This window comes from Polyodon spathula, chromosome 10 (assembly GCF_017654505.1).
Source record: "Polyodon spathula isolate WHYD16114869_AA chromosome 10, ASM1765450v1, whole genome shotgun sequence".
NCBI classification, from domain to species: Eukaryota; Metazoa; Chordata; class Actinopteri; order Acipenseriformes; family Polyodontidae; genus Polyodon; species Polyodon spathula.
The window spans coordinates 27,147,452-27,173,541 of NC_054543.1; the positions used below are offsets into that span (position 1 = coordinate 27,147,452).

A 26,090-nucleotide genomic window follows, 5' to 3' on the forward strand; every position below is an offset into this window, starting at 1 on the left:
CTGTTGACTCTCAGAAACTTGTCTTCTGATTCTGTTGTGGCTTTGGGTCTACCAGACCTCTTCCTGTCAGAGTTTCCTCCAGTTTCTAAGCGCCTTTTGATGGTGTAGGAAACTGTACTCACTGACACCTTGGCTTTCTTTGCAATTTCTCTAAAGGAAAGACCTACACTTTTAAGGGTTATAATGGTCTGTCTGTCTTCCTTTGTTAGTTGCCTTTTTATTGCCATTATGATAGCAATATACTACTTCCTGCAGTACAGTACTGTCCAAATAATGCTTATGAGGGTGTAGTAACACGGTCTGTTCCAACACTGCTTTTATACAGACAGAGGGTTTGTAAGTAATCAACAAAAGTTGGGACACCTGTAGGAAATGTTATCATCAACTTTCAAGGCTTAATTTACTTCCATTGCTGCAGAACAGCTGTAAGTTGTTAACCCACTACTTATTCCCTGAAAAAGGCCTTTTTATATAACTCTGAAATGTACATTATTTTTCAGTTTTTGGTAACCTAAACTTTTTTTTTAACCTCTGGCAGTTTACCGCTTACCTTTGTACCATTTCAGGTTATTCACTGGACTTGAACTGCTTAAATTTCAATAAAAACTGGAAAAATGGGGGTATTCTAAAACATTTGACCGGTAGTGTATATACAGTGCCTTGCAAAAGTTTTCAGACCCCTGACCAATTCTCTAATATTACTGAATTACAAATGGTACATTGAAATTTCATTCTGTTTGATATTTTATTTTAAAACACCTAAACTCAAAATCAATTATTGTAAGGTGACACTGGTTTTATGTTGGGAAATATTTTTAAGAAAAATAAAAAACTGAAATATCTTGCTTGCATAAGTATTCAACCACCACACATTAATATTTGGTAGAGCCACATTTCGCTGCAAGCAGATTTGCTCCAGGTTGTTCAGGTTGGTTGGACGACGCTTGTGGACCGCAATTTTCAAATAGTGCCACAGATTCTCAATGGGATTGAGATCAGGACTTTGGGCCACTGTAGGACATTCACCTTTTTGTTCTTTTGCCATTGCAATGTTGCTTTGGCCTTGAGCTTGGGATCATTGTCCTGCTGAAAGGTGAATTTCCTCCCAAGCTTCAGTTTTTTAGTGGACTGAAGCAGATTCTCTTAATAAAATAAAATATCAAACAGAACGAAATTTCAATGTACCATTTGTAATTCGGTAATATGAGAGGCTTGGTCAGGGGTCTGAATACTTTTGCAAGCCACTGTATATCTATGTGTGTGTATGTATGTATGTGTGTGTGTATGTATGTGTGTATATATATATATATATATTATATATATATACTTGAGAGAGAGAGAGAGAGAGAGTTGTGTTAGGGTTAGGGTTATATATATATATATATATATATATATATATATATATATATATATATATATATATATATATATATAGAGAGAGAGATGTTTAATGGAGGGGTAATGTGACATCATAAATCGTGCAAACCTAGTGCACTACAACTTTTTTTTTTAGCATTGGGCCACAGTGTAAATGTAGCTACTATCCATGTAATAAGGTATATATCTGTCATTCTACATAAAATACATCCATATGAAATCGATGTACATTACAGCAGTGCAGGGATTGTAGTTAATATAGCTTGCTGAATCTATAGAGGTGGGTGCCCTTCTAGTATCAGCATCACTCACCTCATGCCTTTTGTTATAAAGCAGTCCATTGTGCTGTGACACACGCTGTGCTAACAATAGAGCTGCCTCGGGCCCTCTAATAAAAAAGAATAATGTTTGATAAGGTTGACATGCTCGCCAGAAAGCATGCTTCTTAATAACCGAGTCACAAAGATTTCACATAACAGTACTGACAGTTCATTTAGTTAACAGAGTGGCCAAGCGGTCTTGTAAACAAATTAGTACATAACTGTTAATGTTTTTTTCCAGTGTTGAATGATTGGCATTTCCTAGTTATAAACCTCAAGGGAGGCATAGTTTAATTTATAGCAAGGTAAATGTGAGACGTGTATAATTAAAAAATGTTATTACCCACATCAAAACACAGCTGCGGAAATGTTATGGAAGTGAAGAAACACACACGTGTTGTATCGGGGGCTAAGTAAATAATGAACACTCATACAAATATCTATTACGAGTCAGAATTATGTAGTGTGTGTTTGTATGTAGTGAAAGCCTGTTATGAAAGTGCCCATAATATTTAATTGTAAAGTTAAGGTTCCAGTAATCTGTATTTCAACAATGTATTGAAAAACTGACTTTTATTCTTAGGAACCCTGCCTGCAAAAGAGTTGTCAAGCTTTTGAAAACAGTATTGGGCAAAAACATAGGTATTGCATTCAAAGACGTCTTTTTATGTACAAGCTTGGTAGCTGAATCTACGAACAAGCACAAGATAACTTACTATTTTAAATAGAGCACTCATACAGTAGTGAAAACCCAATGCTGGAAGAATAAACTATTATAATTTTAGTGATGTATCTCTAACAATACCTAACGTAAAACCATTGAAAACTACCTTCATTGAAGAAGCTAGTGACCTGTGTCCAATTGCCCCATTATTTTTTTGTTCGGGTAGGTGAAATGACATGCAAACTGACAGCTCCCTGATTAACTGAACATTAAGTACCGTGTGGCTTCACTTATCATGCTATCTGTAGACGGGCGAACAGCGGCTTGGTCCAAATAAATACATCTGATGTAATTCAATAGCTGAGACCTGTTGCCATGGCAGCTCTGCCGCACTGAGCAATGCCTTCTATTATCTCCCTTTCTTTCAAGCTGACTATCGCTTCTGCAGAACAGCAAGCTTTATGTCATTTTAGACAACAGAACATCAATTCGAGATCCCTATCGGAGACAAAATGCATTGTTTAAGTTCTAAGTTTAAAGTAGCTTTTTTCTAACTAATATTTTGGCAAAAAAGGAAAAATAAGTCCAGGTTAGTTTATGCTTATGTCTGCTGTCATGTTAAACTGTTTTCTTGTATTTAAATGATAATGGCATTTGGCAGACGACACATCAATTAGCTGCACTAAAGTACCAGTTGTAAATGATATCTGATACAAATTACACATTATATAAAATTCATCTAGACCTGGTTAGCTAGATAGAGTTGACTATACAAAAACATTCTCCTTTTGAATTGTTTTACTTTTTTTCCATATCACAGAAAACATCCGTGGGTTCGCGTCGGACTATGTGAACTTTTTTTGCAGTTTATACTTCAGGTGCGGGTCAGAAAATGTTATTTTCGGTTCAGACTCGGGTCTGAATTTGAATTGCCAAAAGGTTTTCTGTCCTTTCAGTGTACTCTTTTGTAATCCTTTCCCATATAATGTATTAGAAGGTAAATGTACCAGTATTTCCTGCACTAAAGCAGGACGTGATTGGAGAGGAGTTGGCTGATTAAGCAGTGTTCTTGGTTTGTATTGCCTCTTGTTTGATACATTGCAAGATCCCTTTATCCCAGGATAATAGTTCGAGAGGTAAATCGAGTGTGGAATTCTTTTGGAATCATAGTGAATGAAAATAATGAACATGTGACTAGATTCGTTGCTTATAAAACAATATGTCATTGTTTGTGTACAACAGCCACAAAACTGGTACATCATCTCTGGAAAAGCACAGGTGTAGCTCCCTTTGAACTGGTGGTACAAAAGAAAAAGACAGGTATTTTATAGTAAAGTAAGTAGAGGTAATTAATATGTTACTATGTTAAAATATATGCAGATTACTAGAGAATGTGATTGCATGAGAGAGCCAGTCGACACAGGCAGTAGGCAAAGGATAAACACTTGCGGGTCGGGTTGGGTCGTCGCGGGTAAGAAGGCAGTGTTGCAGCGGGTTCAGGTCGGGTTGGAAGCGGGTCGTAAAAATCAGACCCGCGCAGGACTCTGCCTTGGATCTGTCGGAGAGGCTGAATTTATCTAGCAGATGCACGTGAACATAGAAAAGTAATTCAAGATGAAAAAAATTGAAATCAAATGGCAAACAAATAGAAATAGAAAAGGGTATTGAGCCTCATTGTGAACTTAAACAGGATCAGTGCACTCTTATATGATTTTCCCCGGTTCTCTTGCAACCATTCTTTGTGTGATAACCCAGTGATGGGAGATTTTGAGATGTATAGTATATGATGTTCCTTTAAACAATTGAAATGCAATTTTAAAATAGATGTCTTAAGACGTTGGATTTTACATGAGAAAATGTACGAAGCAGAGACGGACGTTCGATTTGGAGAGGCGTAGAGGATCAAGAAGTGGGCCAGACAGAGTTCAGGGTATGGAATGGGTTACCAACCGGGTTGTTGATAGTGAATCACTGGGATAAGCCAACAAGACAAAGTTCTGGGATTGATCAGCTTGAAGATCTGGTAGAGCATTCGTTAATATTTTTATTTTTACTTTCTTAGTTTTGTACCAAGCCCCTCAGTTGCTAACCACAATGCAATTTTTAAATGTATTTTCAAAGTGTCTGTCTCATCCAACCACACAGAGCAAAGTGTGTTTATTGGAGATATCTGTCAGCTTGCTGTTGGAGCAAGAAAGGGGCCAATCGCAACTATATCAATTATGGGTTTCTGCTATCTTCAAGGAGCCGAGAGCAGCATGTGCATTTGAAGTGTGTTTCAGATAACTAAATGCAGTCCTTTCTCAATCACTTTAAAAGCACATGTTGTTTTTTTTTTTTTTTTTGGGGGGGGGGGGGGGGGGGGTAAATTATTTTGTATTAAAGTTCCCTACAGCACTACAACTCCCTGCTCACTCAATGCTATCTCAAAAGCACAGACAAGTGGCAAGTTGGAGATGAAAGACAGGAGTTAAACTATTTATTTTTCCCATTGCCGGTAGCAAGATACCAGAGATTTGACATACTAAACTTTCGCTAGATGTTAATGGATGGAAGGAGTGTTTTAGGGTGTTCCAGATTCAAAACTTTTACGAGTACAGTTCCTGAAACATAGATTATAGTCATTAGTCACTAATCTGAAGTCTAGAGAGCTGCTGTCTGATATAAATGAAGCAGACACTTATCTGGTTTCTGCCATTTTAGTTTGATACCCACCTATTAATCTTTAATAGGCTAATAATTGTGGTAGCATATTTCCTGTCACCCACCATTAGCTCTGATTAATTTGGCCATTTAGTTTAGCAAAAGAAAAAAAGTGCCACATGTGAAAGATGACAGAAGGGAAACCAAACAGGTTGAACATGTCGATTACCTTTTGAATAAGTGTTGCTTCAGGATTTCCAATTATTTATTCTATTACTTGAATTTATAGTGTCCCATAAATTGTGTTATTGTTGTTTTTCCTTACAATGTTAGCACTGTGAGGTCACAAGCAGGTCTCAAGTGAACCTAGATTATTTCTGAAGGGATAACCAATCTGGACAGTCAACAGTGTTTTAAATGAAGCATGCCCCTACATTCAGCTTGAGGACATTCCTTAAAGTTACCTTGTTTAATGTATTTGGGATATTATTAATTGTGATATTGGTGTTGCAATTAAGCTGACCTTTTTAGCTGACATTAATATGCCTTACTGTAGTATGCTACTGCATTTTAGAAAGTTTATACTCCCATATAATATAAGAATAATATTTTTATTTAGAAAACGATTGAGTGTGAACAGCCAATCAGCTTCCAGATCTATTGGGCTTCTATTTTGCATAGATGCCTACTGGAAGGTTGAAGTGCATAACTGTGAATTAAATTTTTAAATCATTATGCCATAAATACAAGCTTTTTCCCTTAACATTCTAATCTACAACTAATCTAATTATCATGTAACTATAACTAGTAATCATGTCAGTGACAGGACACCATAACAAAGGCTCAGTTTGTAGCTACTGAACAGCAAACCAACAGGAAAGACACGATTGGTCAACAATTCTATCATAAACTGGATCCAAACAACACCCTCCCTCAAAACCAAAAATGCCAACCCTGTTTCAGTTCTTTCTGCACCAGCCAATCCACTTCCTTCCAGCTTGAATGACGCCCCGCCTCCAACAAGAAGTTTCGAGTCCGACTCTATACTACGCACACTATTCAACAATCCTACAGTTAATTTATCTGTCAGTGTCATAATATTAATAAAGACCGTTTTCTCTGCATGTATGTCATTTTTCTATTCTAATTATGTAAGGGACTATTTTCCTCAGCTGAAGGTTACCTGACGAAATATCAGAAGTTGAAGGTAAATATAGGTTTGAAAGGTTTTTTTTTTAAAGAGAAAATAAAGAAAAAAATAGTTTTCTAATAGCGATAGAGCCCTCTTGATGCATGCTCTACTGTGTCGTAAATGATCTTGACTTACGTTAGCGCCTATGGCTCGGGACGCATAACTCCAGTCGCGGTCATCTACCACACGGTAGAGCCTGCATCGACGGGCTCTATCGCTTAAATAGCGCCTTTCATAGTGGACCACCATCGCAAAGCGTTTTACAGAAGTAGGCTTTGAACTGTGTATGATATGCAGAGTCATTTACAATGGGACATTGATTTAACATCTCTTCCTCAGGATGGAATACAGATATCTGTTGTTTTAGCCAGTCATATAGCCATGCCATTATACTACAGCCCTGGATGTAATGTGTATCCCAGTTGAATTACATGCAATGTATGTTCTGTGATTTAGTTCAAACACGTTTTCTATAGGGCAGTAGGCTAGCAGCAGTCATTCAACCTCCAGAAATAGATTTGTGGCTGAAAACGGGATCTTTGAAAAAGAAAAAACAAATAATCAAGCCAGTGATGATAGTGAGATCAGTGAAAAGTCAGAAGTCGAACATGCAACTACAGCAAGCGGACATACATCTGCAGAGACTTTGAGTTGAAACAAGGGACAGCAAGTTTGTTTGCTAATGCAACAGTAAATGTGCGGGCCCTGGAAGCTTCATACCGTGCCAGCATTCGAATCACCAAAGCAGGGAAGCCACACACTATTGGGGAAGAACTTATTCTGCCTGCAGCTAAAGAATTTGTGTCTATATATGCAGAGAGAAGACGGTAAAGCAGTTAGATTGTGTGCCTCTTTCAAATGACTGTCACGCAGAATTCTTGATGTGGCAGCTAATGTTCAAGACATTCTAGTGAAATGAGTGAACAGCAGTAGGTATTTTGCATTGCAATTGGATATGCCCACTGATGTCAGTAACCTTGCAAATCATTTTGTATACATCAAGTATGAGTGGGAAGGGAATGTACTGGAAGATATTTTGTTTTTTCGTTCACTGCCAACAAGAACAACCGCATATTTTACGGTTATTAGATGAGTTTGTGAAGGAACACATTATTGGTTGGCAACATTGTGTTGGAGTATGTACTGACGGTGCACGAGCAATGATGGCTTGTATCCACGAAGTGGCACCTAATGTGAAATGGGTGCACTGTAGCATTCATCAAGAGGCACCAGCTGTCAAGAAAATACCAGTGGAAATGAAGGTCATTTTGGACAGTGCTGTGAAGACTGTTAATTTCATAAAAGCATGACCTATGAATTATCAGTTTATTTATGTGCTGTGCAATGAAATGGGTAGTGCCCATGTCCAACTTCTTCATACAGAAGTATGGTGGTTGTCAAGAGGCAAAGTGCTTACTCGTTTATTTGAGCTACATTCATAAATACAGCTATTTCTAACAGACCATCCATTCCAATTCACAAGCTGTTTTGAAGATTCATCCTGGCTCTCGCGATTGGCTTACCTCTGCGATATATTCACACTTCTAAATGAGCTGAATGTGGGGCTGCAGGGAGTTCCAGTAACTATGGTGGAAATGTGAGACAAAATCAATGCAATGATCAAGAAACTTGACTTGATTGCAAATCGCGTAAAGACGGGTGACTTCAGCGCATTTTCAACATTGGAAGGTCTTCTGTCTGAAAATGAACTGGTTCTTGACAACAAAATAAAAAATGACATTGAAGAACATCTTGTTGCTCTCAAGAAACAGTTTGAAGATTACTTTCCAGCTGAAGCCGAACTAAACAACTGGATCCGTAACCCATTTGGCATTGAAATCAGTGAGCTGCCCACTGGCTTCTCCACTAAGGCACAAGAGTGATTAAATATTAAGGGCAGAATTTATAAGACATTCCCTATTGGAGTTTTGGATTCAGAGAGATGGAGCGTACCCGGAACTTGCAGACAAAGCAGTGCGTTTTCTGATGCCATATGCTACTACCTACCTGTGCGAGACGGTAATTTCATCACTTACTGCCCTCGAGTCCAAATACAGAAGCTGGATGAATGCTGAACCTGACCTGAGGCTGAAGCTGACAAACATTACACCTGACTTCACAGAACTTTGCTCACAAAAACAGGCACATCCATCGCATTAGAAAGGGAGGACTATGGTTATTCAAATCTGAGTTAAGTGCTGTGATATGTACAGAAAAAAAAGAGTTCATTAAGTGGTCCACCGAAACCCCCCGCAATTTTCAAGTGGTCCGCGAAAAAAAAAGTTTGAGAACCGCTGCCCTAGTCCATGGAAGGTTGCAAAAAAAATTGATAGTTATGTATATATGAGCTATATTATACAGATAGATAGTTAAATTACATTTTAAGAAGCAATCTTTAAGAGAAATAACAATACACCCAGCCCTCATTATATAGCCCGGATATATCACAGTCCTGGAGCGCCCCATTTTTACAGTCTAACTGCACATGCCTTAACTGCACTATACATAGACAATTTCACTAAGAATTACTGTTTGTTTTATTTTGTACTGCACATCACAAACTAAAATATACAGAACAGTTAAAAACAAAGCATTAATATTGTACTGTTATCATATGCACACGTATTGCACAATACCACAAAGCAAATTAAATATCTACTTGCTGAAGCGTTTTTTTTTTTTAAGCAATGCGGTGACGTCAGCTCCCTAGCAACACATCTCCTATGTAATGGGAATGGTTTCTTTCAATACAGTGGCTTGGGCATTTGAGAAAGGAGAGGAAGATTCATGAAATCAGTTGGAGACTGAAGTTGATGAGAAGCAATTACCCTCTGCAGTATGAATTAAAACGGTGTGCTGCTTTTTATATGAAAAATGTGGGAAAAAGTGGATTGCATAGAGGATATATATTGGACCCAGGCGCCCCCGATAAAACAAGGGAGTGGTTGTACAGTATTTGTTGTTAGTCTATTTGTTTTTCACTGGGTCTTTCATTTGTCTTGGACCCCAACGCCCGCGATATACTGAGTGGGTGGTGTACTAATAATAATTTTAAAAAATATTACCCGCCGTGGCTTTTCTTCTCCCTCACAGATAAAGATTTGTCTACTTGGTGATTTGTGGGTGTTATAGGATAAGTTTATTCCACAAGATCGCTGCCCATACTTTTGCATTTTGGTCTTGTATTTCAAGTTGTCTGCTATATTTTATTTAAAATGTTATTTTACTTATTTTAAAACATCCTTGATTTACTATTCAGCTTGTGTGTAGCACCTGTATGTGAGGTCCCCGGGTGCCTAATACTGTTGTTTCTCTGTTTCTCATAGAGAAGAGCAGTGTCCGTCAGACAAGAAGCCAGCAGAAATACTTTACAATGGATGTAGACGAAGAAGAAAACATGACTAAGCGCTCTAGTGTCTGCATTCTTCTTAAACTCTGACACACAGTAGGACTGAAGGATCTTGGTTATAGAATGAGACAAATATTTTTACCAAAGTCTTTGTTCGGGTGTTCTAGTTCGTTTTTGCTTTCATTTAATACTAACTTGGTCACAGCAACCTGCAATTTCCATTGAGATATTACCATATAGTGAAATTAACTGGTAATTTAATGACTGCTTAAGATAGGGGTTGCCGCCTTATCCCTTGTTAGGGATGAAACTGCTTGCAAAGGGATATAGTAGTGGCAGCCACACTTCTGAGAATTTTCCAAAAAGCACTCATCAAATTGTCATGTAACTTGGTAATTGTTACTCGCTGCTGTTCTGTTCATGACATTGATATACATCATCAGCCCCTTAATCATGCTAATAGCTCTTATTTCAATGTACAGGGAATGCATGTTACCGATATACAGCACTTGTTCAAGATACCAGATTTTAAATGACCTTTTCCCCTAATCTGCTTAACTAATGTTAACTTCTCTTAAAGTTTTGATACCAGCAGTATCACTTTAATGATTTCATCCCCCTTCCCCCTTCAATAATAAGATAGAAAGCCTTTTCCTTGTGATTTTTAAGCATTGTCACATCTTAGCAGAAATGTCATCTGCTTTAACAATGTGTTCAATTCATGTTACTCTACTTTTGGTTGCAGGTGTTCACTGCATTTTAATTTGAACACATCTGAAGCATAAAACATCAGCTTTAAAGAAAAATAATTAAATTAATCTTGTTTCGACTCAATTCTGTGTAGTGGAACGGCGATTGAAATCTATCTGAATAAAAATAAAATAATCTGTTTTTCTCAGCGATCAAATTCCAGATCCGAGAAGAGTCATAATATAAGATTGTCAGTTTGAAAGATGCCATTAAAAAATACACCCTTGATCAGAAGGTTCAGTATACATTAATTTCAGGACCATTCTAATGTATGCCTTGAAAATCAGAGTGGAAGTGATCTGGAATTTCTTGTTTTGAAGTTAAGACTAGCCAATTTTAAATAGCAGTTCTGTACGGATGTGAACTGCCAGAGTTATCTCATCTCAGTCACTTTTAAAACTCAAAAGTTTAAATGCACCTCTGTGTCCTCAGGATCACTTCTACCCTTAAATACTTCTGGTACATCAACATATAAAAATTACCCTTCCCCCTGCAGTACTCAGTGAATGTACTGCTACGTAAATAAATTCATGTGATATCACGTTTGTTCTGTGTGGTATTACTTACAAATATATGTCTTACATAGTGTTGCCCAGGGACAAGTTAATGGTTACACTGGTGTGCATCATAGGCATGATTTGGAGGGCTCTATTGATGCCAGTTTTAAACACAGGTCACCAGGATGTGATGATTGAAACAGAACATGATACAAAGTGAATGTAACAAGAAGACTAATGTATGAATTGAGATAACTCTCAAATTATGGGAGTATGCGAGTACCAGTAAGATGTATGACATGGATGGTAAAAAAGATGGATAGTAACATAGGGTTAATATAAGTTTCCAGGTTGATTTGTAAACTTGTTCAAAAGAACCATATACTGAACAATGGTTTTGCACATGAGTCATCCATGGTAGACACAGAAATTAGTATAAAAAGACACTTTTTAAAATTTGTGCATGTGTTTACAATTGACTAGTAAAACATTGTTACTGAGAAGCTTGTATGCAGGAAAAATGCATGGTAAGTGCTTAGAAATCTTACAGTTAATGCAAACACTACACCTGTCGGATCACATCCAAGTCAGCTCAATTAGAATCAGTCAAAATAGATTTGAGCTCTTTTAAGATACTGACATCCTTTCATAGTTTTCCTTGGTAAGCACGACACGATTGCCTGTGGCCTACTCAGTGTCACTGTAATACACAATAACAACATTGCTGAACTTTTATTAAGTCTTTCATGACAGTTCAAATAGTCCATTGTGACACCTTTTTAGTTTTTATTAAAGCTGAAGAAACCAAGTCACTAGACCAGTTTTTCAGCTTGTAAGATTTCAGTTTTATCCTTTTTCATTTAATAACGAATACTAATTCTTAGAAGAAGCTGCAAGTTGTTTTAATGAGCCGACCTCTAAACCATGTGGGGTATACCTGCAGCAGTGAACTTGGAGGTGTCAAAATCTATGAATTTGAAGTCACTAAAATATTGTGTTATTCTTTTGGTCTTGTATTATAAAGGCCAGCATGAAGTGGGAACATGTCTAAGTAACCATTGAGTTATCATGTCCTGAGAAGTGTCAAAATATAAGTACTTCTGTTTACAGTTGTCAGAACAAAAGCACATCAACTTCAAAATGGATTTTAATAAAGTGAGACTTACTAGTGTCATTGTTTGCTTGAAGTGGAATGTATCAGTCGACAACTGTGAGACCAAATACAGCCCTCTTAACCTTTTCAATGCCCACAGTGAGCTCGCTTCATTTTATTTTGGCTGCATAAGTGTCTTATATTGCTAAATAAATAATAACGACAGTTACAGTGTGTAATGAACTCAGAAGAAGTAGTTTGGCGATACTTTACAAGAGCTTTTATTTCTGGTCATGTGTTGTTCATGTGATATTTTAGAGAGTAAGTGGCTTGAACTGTAGCTTCGACTGTCTCTTACTGTTGAATTGTGTTGGATGCACACAAGAACACAGTTAGTGTCAAAAGCTTTGAAATAATAATTATAGGGAGCCTTGCACATTAAACTTTCAAACCACCGTAAGATAGTTGCAATATCTTGCCTCAGATAAAAAAAAAAACATAGAAAAGAAAACTCATTAATTTTTTTTAATAACCTAAAGTGTATATTAATTAAAATTGTACTAATCACATATAGGGTATGTAGGAGGAAGAAAATAATGACATTGTTAATAGCAGGAAGAAGCAGCATTAAAGCTTAACAGTAAAGATTCCCTTTCGGCAGAGCTTGAAACAGGAAGACTTTGAGTTTTGTTCATTAGCCTCTGACAATGTTTTCAAATAAGCTGACTCTGTGGGTATCTCAGTTTTTCCCAATCCTGGGGGCAAAGAGACTTTCAATACGCAGTTAGAAACAGTTTGCAAAATAAATTGCACACTGTGAGCTGGATTCTCAAAGCTCTTCAGAATTTCCATTGTCATTAGCACAACTCACAAATAAAGATACCAGACCAGAAATAAACCAGTTTTTTGTCCCTGTTTTTTTCTAGTCTTCAGGTAGAATAAGTGAAGTGTATAAAATTAAATAATGCCCTCATTTATGTTGTTTGTTTCTGTTTTTCATTATGTCTTTGAAAAGTTTGAGCTCAGCATGGTTCACAACAATATTTTATCTTCTGAAGATTTTTACATGATACTTCTAGTTTTCCACAGGGCTGCTTGTGTCATCAATCAGACACTAAAGGTAAGAGAGTGACTGATTTGATTATTAGTCACACCTCTGACAGATTTGTGAGCTTCCCTGTAAAGAGAAAAAAACAAACACCAGACTTAATGCATCTTGTTAACAGCAACACTTAACTACAGCATTAATATCACAATGTAAAAGCAGGTGAGTCTAAAAATCAAAGCATCGCATTCATGACACAAAAAGCCCTTGTGTGGAACTAGCTAGAACATCTTAAAATGGTCTATAGCAGAGAACATATTGCTATGAACCTTACAGAGCGCAAACTCTTTAAAAATGTGTTTCAAGGATATAATTGAAAAATGTAAAACAAAACAAGAATTGGAAACCTAATACCAGAAGGATATAGTGCGTGGTGGGAGGATTATTTAATTTTGTACACGTTGTTTATTATTTGCTTTAGCATTGTATTATCGATACCCACATTGTGAACAAAACTATTTTGTATCTTCTAAATGAACATTCAGTTCCAGGGAGACGTTTGATTGTTCTATATGAGTTTAATAGTAAAATTGTATAAGGCTGTAAGCGTTCACTTCTCTGACGTCGGCTTTTCAAAATACATTGCATGACACAATTCTGTCACTGTCAGTCACGGCACAGAATAAAAATTCTCGGAGGCACACAGGCCTTTTATTTTCGTTTTGTTTTTTAAATATAAAATATACGGAGATTGGGGTTTATTGGAGAAAAAAAAGGTCAAAATCTGTGAAAATAATGAATTTCCCTGTTTTCCAGGTAAATACTGTGGATGAACAGAAAAGCAGTTCCTCAGCTTCAGTTTGTGAAAGGTGGTGAAAAATATCAGTATCGGTCTTAAATTCAGTATTTTTAACAGTTTTACTTTTATTTAAAGCAGGGAAAGCGGCGTCTCCTGAGCAGCTCTTTTGTGGTCAAACTGCGGCTCTTTGAACTTCCCATATATTTAATTACACAATCAATAAGTTTATTTGTTTGTTTATTTATTTAATATTATTTGTGTATTATTTTTACAATAAGTCTCCAAGGTTATTTTTTTTTTTTTCCCCCATCACAAGCCAATCCATTTCTGACTATAGCCAATCAGTAGCGTGGCAGCAACACTTTTTTGTTACATAGCAACAAACTAGCAAATCATATCTACCCTTACTTTACTGTGCATTCGGGACTCGTGTTACAGAAAATTGGAAACCGTTAACTTTACTTTGAACAGGACTGGCTTCTGTTTTGTTCATAATGGCAGAAAAAAATGGCAAAAAAGAAAATCTGTAGATGAATATCGAACCTTCTGACCGGAGTGGGAAAGTAATGGATATTTTTTGTTGAACGCAATGTAAAACTGCTGTGCCTTATTTGCCAGTGCACGGTTGCATAAAACATCTTATTATTAAGTATTTCACTTGTGTATTTTTCACTCCGCTGAGGGAAAAACTTAAGGGTGTTGCACCAAACATCTTAACCACTCTCCTTAGCAAAGGGAAAACACTAAATATGCATGGGCTATTTAAGATTTCAACCAATAGGCAAGTAGCTTACTGTACTCTTTAAATCCATGGCAACATTTGGGCAGTTAAGGAAAATCACAGAATGGCTGATAAAAAGAAAAGAAACACAAACTGGACAGAGGAGGAAAAACATAGTACATATAATAAAAGAAAGCAAATAATAACAGGCAAACCATGTCCGAATTTGACAACTGCCACGAAGCAGAAGAAATTGGCAGAAATAACTGAATGTGTGAATGCAAGAAATGTAATTGTAAATCGCAGCATTCACAAGGTAAAAAACAATAGATATATATTCTGATTTCAGAAGAGCATCACAAAAAACAAGTAAATCTACAACAAATGTACACTAAACATATTTGTTTAAACAATTTGTATGGCTGTGTTCGCAATAAAAGTGCGAACTTGTATTTAGCAAAATTAACCATTAACCTCACTTAAGATGTCATGTAACCTGCCAAATGTGTTTTTTTTTTTTTTTTTAAAGTATACATTTGTATAGTAATAAAAAGCCACTAGTTGCAAAAAACGAAGCGCTGCCGCTGTATTTGAAGAACAGGAAGCAATGCGTGATTTCTTCTTGTTTGGGGTTGTTAATCTGCTTCCAGCATTATATAGATATTTAATTTATATATATATTATATAGATATTTATCCCCCAAGTCATTTTGTGCAACGGTTAACTAACTTGAGGGAAATACTTAAATAAAAATATTACTTAAGTAGAACATTTGGGAAAACTAAGGGGGCATTTTCACTTAAGGTCTTATGCAGCTTGCCTTTGTCACAGTTCAAATCTTCAAATCTGTAGCGTTATTTCACTACAAACCTTGCCCGCATTGACAAAGAATTTCCAAAAGATTCTGAACTTCTGTCTTGAAAAGTTAACGCTAGAACCGCCATGATAGTCATGCGTTATAGGTGTCATAATTACATTTCCACACCAATGCCTTCTACTACTAGAAAGATTAGAGTTGGCTTTTTTAAGGGTAGAAATAAGTACGTATTTATTGGGTTTTAAATTATTCCTCTCATTTGCAGATTTTTCACAGCTACTGTCAGTTTTTGATAACAACAGTAGGACTAAGTAGTTGGGCTTTATTAAAAAGACTGACCTTTCACATAAAGCGTGTGTTGTCAAAATGCTTATGTAAGGAAAATGAGGAGTTTTTAAATTACATACAGGACTCCTGATAGTTTGTGGTAGACATTAAGCTGAGCACAATGAAACAGTGCATCAAACCTAAAACAGGATTGCAGATTGTGGTTTTGAAGAAGCTGTTCTCTGAGGATCAGTGGTTTAGGAATCATCATCAAAAATATCCCATTAAGCAGTTTACACTACTCATGTTTCTTTGTATATAATGCCAGGATAGTTAAAGAAACGAAATACCATTGGTATGTTCATAATATTTAATGACTTACCTGTTCATTATAATTTGTATCTACCAATATACAGTAAAATACAGTCTACTCCAGCCCTTCTACATACTGCATTCTGTATAATGCAGTATCATTTTTGGTCCCTGATCAAATGCCCTCAACAATTCGAAGTCAAATAAACAATAATATGAATTTACATTACAGGATATACCTGTAGAGTACTTCTACTGTACTTTAATATTCTGTTTTTTAAGTGTTCAAAGAGTATACCTTTTATTTTAGATACAGTATTACATTTTACAGCACCATTGTAAACCAGTGCACTGTAATCCAGCATAATTTTCCAGTCACAAGCGAAACTGCATTAGATTTAGGTTTTACTGTATATTGTTCTTTTTGCTGAGATACATTGTTGTCATGCTTGTGAAATATTTCAGTAAAAATGTCCCTTTTCAACCACTAACCACTTTTCAACTTGAGGTGGTTTTACCACTAGGGGTGTGCAGCTGTTCTATCAGTCCCTTCTGAAACTGATTTTTGTAAAGAAGTGTTCCATTTACTAACAGTTGGTTGTTCGAACTCTATTGGTCAGTTCTAAAACCACTCCCTTCAGAAATTATTTCAGGTCTGATTTGAAAATGTGCTGTTTTATTGTGGTAGTTAATACATAATGGAAAGAAGAAATTAAATATTCTGAAAATGTAGATGACAAAACGTCTTGTTTTTTAAACGGTTTTGTATGTGTGGTTGGGGAAGAATGCTATTAACCTTATGTCTGGTGAGTTTTATTGATTTGTGTGCTCATATGTTATACACATACTCCCTTCAAACAGCATCTACAGTAAATGACCAACTCTGAGCTCCCATGGTGAATCAAACCTCCGAAGCCCAGCTATTTATTTGGACAAGTCTCCTCTTTATATATATATATATATATATATATATATATATATATATATATATATATATATATATATATATATATATATATATATAAAAGAAATACAGGATAAAGAATGTGATGTACTTTGCCTATTTTGCACAGCCCCTAATATGCAGCCCCCAACAATTTTCACATTTGATAGTTATTTTCCAACACAGTTGTGACCTAAATCCAGTGTATGATGCCTGAGGCATTGACAAGGCAGAGGCAGAATATGCATTTTACGTTTTCTAATTTCAGTTTACTTCTGTACCTCTGTAACACTTGGGTGTATCTTTTATATATGCGTTCTTTTAATTGTCTGCTACTGTGGGTCTTCATTTTTCAACACCTTTATTCTTTCTCCTCAATTAGCCCCATCTCCCCTGAAGCCATTTAACCATTTTTTTAAAAATTATTTTGTTGCTCTTATCCCTTATGAATGTTTACCATAGTACAAGTATAACAAAATGTAATAAAGCATGGTAAAACTTACGTAAGCATTGCAAATCTTAGAGAGGTATGGTAAAGCACCAAAAAAACTATAACCATGGAAAAAGCATGAAAAAAACAGTGCAAATATATGGTGGTAAACTTTTCTAAGAGATTGAATATCTAGTATACATCTATATACATCTTGCTAAGTGCTTGCACACAGCTTTTCTCATGAAACCAGTTTTTCTTTTGCTCCCTTTTTTAAATGCATGTCCAGACTTACTGTAAATAGCATGGCTTGAATTTTGCAAAACTGATTACTGTTGTTGGTTCTAATTAGGTTTTACAGAGAAACAGGCCATCTAATAGTCAGCATAACAGGAAATTGTGATTCCATATGCTGAATATAACACTTAATGTAAAACAGATTTCTTGTGAAACATATTCTTTTGTATAACTCTGTCGTCCCCACAGACATGGGTGTTAACTCCCATAACGAAGGTACGTCTAAAAAATAATTATTGCGGTTTTTTGATGACTCCTCCTAAACTAAATTTGCTGGGGGGGGGGGGGGGGGGGTGGTGGTGGTGTATTTTAAAATAGAAAAAAGTTAATTTAACTCTAAGTTGACTATAGTATGGATATCACCTTTAATGATGAACCATATGTGCTTAGGGAATGGCACTTTATAAATACAAACAGTTGCTTACATTTGACAGCCCTCATTGTCTGGTCTTGCTGAGAATTTAAACATGATTCACAGCTTTTAAAGTTTTGCTAATAAAATGTGGTTTGGCTTGGTCACAGATTGTGGCAAATCCATAGCTAACTGAAGAACCAGTTTTTGCAGACATTATAGCCTTTTGTTCTAGTTTTGTACTAAATATCCCACTGCTTTCTTTAGAGCTATGTTCAATTGATCCAAATACCACTGTCATTTAAAATATTACTCTTCCTGAGATGTTTCATATTTTCCTTATAGAAATAAATTAAAGAAACATACACTGTTCAGATGTTTGCTTTTCATAGCCCTCGGCCCTTTATTAATTATTTAAAATGTAGCAGTATTTAGATCAGTGTCTGTTTTGATCAATTGGACATACACCAATATCTTCAAAGATGATTGGTAAAGAATTGTTTGACAGTTATTAATAGTGGAGCTTCTTACTTTCCCAGACAAGCACCTGTAGAGCCAGATTCAGTTTGGTTTTGTAGAATGTTTCCTTCACTTTTCCTCTTTTCTCCTCCTCTTCTTGCTCCACTGGTATCTCACCTCTCCACTCCTGTGTACGACTCCCTCTTTCCTCCATGAATTCCCACTCTGGCACAACATTTTTTTTCTTATGAGCACCGAAAGGAGTAACCTATCGAGCTTTTGCTGGAGGATGTTATAAATGAAAATTTAATAAACGTTCCATCGGCTTTGTCAACAGAATGCAGTGATGTGTTTGCTTACCAGAAAAAAAACAAAAAAAAAACATGTGGCTTCACCAACAAGTCCTTTAAACTGGGTTGGAATCTTATTTTTCCTTGTTTTAAGATTAAAAGGTAATGAAACAGGTTTTCAAAAATGAGCTAAAACCCAACCATATTGTAACAGTGCCGCTAACACCAATTTCAGTGACCTGTGAGGGTAGAACTCTTAAGTTTGTAAATGATAATCATAATGATGAATTTATTGTGTGCATCCACATCTATTGGGACCATTTGTAAGACCTCTTCAAACACAGTTTACACCGATTACACAGTGTACTAGACCAGTATGTGCCTGTCAATGAAGTGCAGGTTATCATATGTTGCTGTTTCCAGAAATACACCTCACCTCTAATCCTAGTTGCCAAAGATTTATGAATTACAGGACTGCTGATGTAATGCCCACTCCATATTTAAGGTTTCCATTCCAATTGTTTTGAACCAATAGATTTAGTTTTAAAGCGTTATGAGTAAAACAGTAACAAAATTGAATTGGTCTAATCTTCTCTGGGGTTTTATTTATTTATTTAATTTATTTTTATGAGCTATACTAGTTTTCAAATACTGTTAATGCAAACTGCTTTGATTGGTAGACCATAGAAGCCTTCAGGTTAAACAGAACTCAAAGATATCATTTCAGAAATGCCTTCATTTGTATCTATTTAACTTTTAACCTCCCCTAACACCCCCAGCTGAATATATAGAACACACATCACTTGTTCGGTTACAAAGAGGGATAAAGGAATCTATAAATTTTACATTTACAAGATCCTGCAACGAAGGCGTTGTAAGTTACTCTTTCTGGGCACCGCAGGTTTGTGCAGCACCGATGTTAAGGAAAATCGCAACCTGGACAACGTCTCTTCAAAGGAAGCTTTGGGTGAAGGGGTCCAACTCCCCAATGGAGGCAGTGGCAGCAGGAAGCGCCCACTCGAGGAGGGTAATAACGGCCACTCGCATTCCAAGTTCCGGGCCAAGAAACGAAAGAAAACCCCGGGGCCCATCTTGCCAAAGAATGCCCTAATGCAGCTCAATGAGATCAAGCCAGGGCTGCAGTACAAGCTGCTGTCTCAGACTGGGCCGGTCCACGCTCCTGTGTTCGTCATGACAGTGGAGGTCAACGGGCAGCTTTTCGAAGGCTCTGGTCCCACCAAGAAGAAGGCCAAGCTTAATGCTGCAGAGAAGGCCCTGAGGTCTTTTGTCCAGTTTCCCAACGCTTCAGAGGCCCACATGGCCATGGGTCGGACCCTGACTGTAAACACCGACTTCACTTCCGACCAGGCAGACTTCCCTGACACCCTCTTTAATGGTTTTGAGACCCCAGCTCAGGCTGATGTGGCCTATTACCTGGGCTCCAATGGAAATGGCTCATTTAACTCCATAGGGGATTATCCTCTTCCCTCTTCAGGAGGGGTAGACAATCTCAGCCAGTCCCCTTTGCCTGCCCCATCTGCCCTTGCCCCCTCTAGCGGGAAGAACTCTGTCATGATCCTGAACGAGCTACGCCCAGGCCTAAAGTATGACTTTGTATCCGAGAGCGGAGAAAGTCACGCCAAAAACTTTGTGATGTCAGTAACAGTGGACGGACAGGCCTTTGAAGGTTCGGGGAGGAATAAGAAGTTGGCTAAGGCCCGTGCCGCCCAGGCAGCCCTCTCCAGCTTGTTTAACATGCAGCTTGACCAGACACCATCCCGACAGCCCATCCCCAGGGAAGGCTTACAGCTTCATCTTCCCCAGGTAAGAGCACTCAGACATACCAAGGTTGGCCAAATCAGAAAGACCCATACAGTGAATATTCAAATATTCATTAGGGCAGCATATTGGTGCATTTTTATTTCAAATAAGATATGTTAGGCATTTACTAGTCAATATTTTTTATCGATGCAATGTCTGAAAATTGGTCCATAGATTTGGTCCATCTTGGTTGTCTGTGTAACCCTAAAGCTAAAAAGTGAATGTACAGTATGTGTGTGCATCTCTGCGGGTGGGAGAATAGCAGCATATGCATTAATGGAAATTAGGCTTGCTCATTAAGGATAGCTATTCATCCAATTTTCTGTAATGTGAAACTGGGCTCCAGCAGAGTTGATGACGAGTCTTGGGTTATCTTCGCTTTTGAGAATGCATAAATTGGAATTGGAGCATGTTGTAATGTAATTGCATGTGACCTGCTGAGTGGTTGTGTTGATATATTGTCATTAATAAGGCTGCCTTGGCTCTGTCAGTTCATCAGTGATTTTCCTGATCTGACTGCGTGAAGAGATAGAGCTGGAGGCTGAAGCCTCAGGGAAGGAAAGTGATGGTGTGATTATTAGCTTAGAAGTCAGTCAAACAATCTTGTTCCATGTCTTTTTATGGATTAGTTAGATCTATTTCTTTGAGTCCCAGCCTGTTCAATTCACCATGCAAATGTTTCGACAGAGCCAACACTTCCTAATTGACTAATTCATTCACCATTGTAAAATATTTATTTAATTTACCTTCAGCTGTGCACAGAGGTGTCCGTTTAGTCAGAACTAATTAGAAAAACAGACTAGTGAATGGAAGGAATAGTTTGAATTTTTATTGCTGGAATTTAATACCTCATTAATTTTCTTCAAGGCTAATTAAGATGAGCTCCTGTAGTTTTGTGCAGCTTGAGAAACTGAAAATGCATGTCAGCACAATTTTTACTTGGAAGTAAATTAAATTTACTTTGAGTAACAGTAATACCTCTTTGATAGGCGAAAGCATGTTACCCAAGCCATTGCAAGTATGGTGGTCCTTAAGTCAAGTTAAACACAAATGGCAAACAAATAAAAGCTAAAAATCCTCTCTGTTTTCACAAATAATCTGTGTATGCATGTTTAAAATTTAAAATACCAACCTTTGGCATTGAGGCAAGCTGTCGTGTATGTTGATGCTACTACAAGACATGTCAAGATGTGTGTACTACATCTCTTACTAGCTGATAAGTGATACAATTAATGGTATTTTTGCCTTGTGAAAATCCAGTACAAGATAAAAAGAATGATGCAGTGTCTTTGTCTTCCACATAGAGATGAAATGTGTTTCTGTGGTTTTTATAGGTTCTAGCCGACTCTGTTTCCCGTCTTGTTGTGGATAAATTCAGTGAACTGACCGACAATTTCACATCACCTCATGCACGTAGGAAAGTCTTGGCTGGGGTTGTCATGACAACAGGTACAGAAAACGCTTTTTTTATTCAGATTATTTTTTTGGTTCTGATTTATTTAAAAGTTATGTAATGCTGAAATACAAAAAAAAAAAAAAAAAAAAAAAACAACACAATGAGTAAATAACACACACGTCTATAACAAACACACCACAATCCTGAGGACGAGGTAGGACCGGTTCTGCTTAATAGCTGCTACTAAATCTTGCATTCAATTATTGACATTACTTGCGTTACTATTTACATTTCTCAAATGTGTTCCTTTTAACCTGTCCAGGCACTGACGTGAAAGATGCCGAGGTGATTTGTGTCTCCACGGGGACCAAGTGTATAAACGGGGAGTATATGAGTGACCGCGGCCTAGCCCTCAACGACTGCCACGCTGAAATTATCGCCCGAAGGTCCCTAATACGATACCTCTATACCCAGCTTGAATACTTCTTGAGGTATGTTGTAATACAATTCACATTTAAAAGATCACGACCATGGAAAAAATTTATTAAACTATATACAATACAAATATTACAGGTAGCCTTGCCTAAATCATGTTCTGTTTTCAGGGTTACTGTACATCCTCTATAAGCATACAATTTATTGATAAAAAAAATTGTACTAATATGTCTTAGGGGTGGGGGGGTATAAATGTTCGCAGGACATAGTAATGTTATTGCCGCCATCTTTTTTCCACAAAATTAACACTATACACTTGTTTCTATCTTTTCTAGCAGCAACAAAGAAGATCAACAGAAATCAATTTTCCTCCAGTGTGAGAGAGGTGGCTATAAACTGAAGGACAATGTCCAGTTTCACCTATACATAAGCACTTCACCATGCGGAGACGCCAGGATATTCTCCCCACATGAAGCTGGAATGGAGGGTAAGGGTCGGAGGGGAGTCACATGGGGTCAAATCTAATATCAAGCAACATTTAGAAGTTCCTTCCGCTTTTACTCTGTGGGTGTGAGCAGGGTGCAATCTCTGAGTCGAATTTGAGTGAGTCAGTGTGTTTGAATGTGAGCGTGAGCTTACTGTCTTGGGGAACATTGCTTGTCAGGTGTCAGGAGCTTTTAGAAGATATTTCCGTATGTGCTGCGTACCCCCCTGGTGACTAGGATAAAAGAACCAAGTTTCAGAGCTTACCTTGAAAAAAAACTATGTCAGTCCAGAAGGTGACATGTTGTTGTGATGCACAGTAAACATAATTTATTTATTAATATTCACCCCATATTGCACTATCGTACTATAGTACAGTGCACTCTGTTTATAAGAATCACTGATATAAGAATTGACTGCATATAGACTGCATATATATCGTAATCAAACGTGACTGCGCCACTGCATTGTGCAGGTATGTTTTTTATGTTCTCCAGGGTTCATACGCTAGTCTGGAAATCTGGAGAAAAGTATGGAAAAATTCTGATTAAAAAAAACTGATTTTAAGTGCACTGGAGCAGACAGTCATGTGAGGTATACCAGTGAAACGACGGGTAAAATGGACACTACGACAGTCAAAATGTATACATTTTATAGTGAAGGCTATGATTTTTTAAAATAAAGTTACAAACTGGAATTACAAGCTACAGTACTCTGCTCACCAAGATTCACATTTTGTTATCTTGTTGTTACCTTTATTAAATCATTAACGTTACTTTCCAACCCAGGAAAAAAAAAAATGTATACAACAGTTCTTATCACTGGCTCGGATTAAAAAAAAAAAAGCTTTTTCTAGCCCTTGTGGTGTGTGTATAAATGTAGCATGTTAACATTGCCTTTTTTCATTTGTTTAATGTGATTAATAGAATGTACCGGTAATCTTATTTTAAATGTATGGTGCTTGCTTGTAACTTACATTACTGAGTGCAGCATTCTTGGGTCCAAACCGTCAGCCGAGTGTAGATATACTATTTACATCCTCGCTATATGGCCTTCATTATATGATTAAATTAAATTAAATTAAATTCAAAAAATCAAACTGCTGCTAATGTTGGCTTGTCAGTTCTGTGCAACCAGCAACTGTGTTGTGCATTTTTTCTTTTTCTTTTTTTTTTTTGGGGGGGGGGGGGGGGGGGGGGGGGGGGGGGGGGGGGGGGGGGGGGGGGGGTGTACTGTGTTCTTCAATGATCAGGTTATAGTCAGAATACTGGGTGCAGCCACAAATAGGTACTGTACTTGTAATTCTACTTTTATACACAATCTCATTGCTATTATTATTATTAGTGGTAGTGCTAACAAATACTGTAATAAAGAAAATCAAAGAATAAAAGCAGTACTAATATTACTAATAATTTAGCCAATGCCTTTATCCAAGGTGACTTCCTTAATTTACTCCAGCAGCTTATATTGTTAATTTTGGATTGTCCTTTTATTATAGCGAACAAAAGGCTTTGCCCAAACAGGGTTGTTATAGCAATGGTATACTCTATTTAGTATTTGACTTGTATGTTTAATGTACGACACTTGCATATTTGTTATTTCATTTTTGTTATTTTTCACCTCCCATAGGGTGTTCAACATTTAACAGAGGTTATAAAGAAGTTTTGGATCAGAATTCAATATCATCCCTTACAAAAAAGTAGTATACTGCAAGTATACTTGTGTCAAAATGGTCTGGTTTTAGTATACTATTGGTACCATTGTACTATCCTATTTTTGCTCAAGTATTCTTGCAGTATACAACTTTTATATTCTCTTTGTAAATAATACAACGTAGTTCTCAAATATTGGACATTTCTTAGATTATATCTTACTTCTCTTTTGCATACCTGCATTGTCTCTTGCTAGATATGCACCTCCAGATTCTGACAAATACTTTTAGAAAACCAGGAGCAACTTCTGCTCTGGATCAAAAAGCTGTAATGCTCTGTGGCTGCCCATTTATGTGGATAACTATCAAAAAACTAGTAGAAACTAACAAAAACAAGTCTGGGAAAAACATATGGAAGTCTGGAAAAAGTATGACATTTTTATTTTGAAAAAGGGTATGAACCCTGGTTCTCTGTTAGTGATAATGTGTTTCAGTAAAGTGCTTACACATTCATTGAATATATCCTGAGTGCAACAGTGTTATTGTGTGATATGCATGTAGAGGGAGAGGGACTGTGGCGCAGCATGGTGAGGAGGAGGGGATTGCAGAGCTTTGCATCTCCACTTAATGAAAAACTGAGATTTGCATCGTAACAGAAAATAAGTAAGCCACAGATGCTTAAATGCAGTGGTAGTCCTGACAGTAAAATACGTACTGTAGTGCCATTTTAATTTAAGGGCCATTGCACATAACACCGTACAGCAGTTAAACTAGGCGCCCTCACTTTTCAAGTATACTATGATAAAATAGGATTCTGCAGCCTTTAGTAAACATAATCGTGATCATATTACAAGCTGCTTTCTCACAAGGACATGTTTTGATGTGTTGTCCTCAGTGATTGAGCACCATTGACATCTGTATACTGCATTTAAACAGCTGATGGCACGCTTTTGCTATTGTAATGTTACAGAGTGGCCGAGGACAGTGTAAATGATCAGGCTGGAGTCGTGATTTACAGTTTTAAACCAGTGTTGGTTTTATTTTTCTTACACTGTGGTCTCGAAACAACAGCTAATAAAATAAACAAAATAAACCTAGCTCTCAGTTGGAGTACTAAGTAAACAATACTTTGTCTGGAACAAACACTAGATCTCTTACTCAGGTTTTGATTTCTTTCTTTCTTTCTTTCTTTCTTTCTTTCTTTCTTTCTTTCTTTCTTTCTTTCTTTCTTTTTTCTCCTCTATACCCCCATCACAAAGCTGTTGGCTAAGCCATTTTTATTAAATTTAACAAGCAGACAGTTAACCAGTTAACCATTATCCTTAATTTGTTAAGGAAAAGCAGCTGTGTATTTTTCATGGGCGTGCATACCTGCGGGAACTCGTGACATCTAGTGGTCAACCCATTACACTACATGGAACAAGCTCTTAACATCTTATACTAACATTGTTATAAATGGAGTGGACTGTATAAACAATGTAAGCTTTTTTTTTTTTTTTAACATCAGTGGTGTGAAGTTGTCATGACTGGTTGGAATTTTCACAGGATTCACAATGTGTCTGCTAATTGATTTGAAGGGTCAACCATGTTTATTAGGTGTTATATGTGGAATTGTAAAGAGATGCTATCATTTGCATATCAGAAAACACCTTGATTATCACAGCAAAAACAAATTGCTTAAAAAAGG

General features: G+C 36.9%; 1 protein-coding gene across 4 annotated transcripts in view; it reads left to right on the forward strand.

Annotated features, from left to right (window-relative positions):
- The window catches only part of LOC121322038 (double-stranded RNA-specific editase 1-like), a 181,146-nt gene that overhangs the window by 143,239 nt on the left and 11,817 nt on the right, over positions 1-26,090 (forward strand). For 3 of the 4 annotated variants that reach the window (XM_041261484.1, XM_041261487.1, XM_041261486.1), the window contains 4 exons: positions 19,519-20,441; positions 21,773-21,887; positions 22,157-22,325; positions 22,605-22,756. In XM_041261484.1, coding sequence (XP_041117418.1) covers positions 19,519-20,441; positions 21,773-21,887; positions 22,157-22,325; positions 22,605-22,756 — 1,359 coding nt within the window. Of the gene's footprint in view, positions 1-9,522; positions 9,610-19,518; positions 20,442-21,772; positions 21,888-22,156; positions 22,326-22,604; positions 22,757-26,090 lie in introns of all 4 variants that reach the window. The other variant, XM_041261488.1, reaches the window with a different exon arrangement.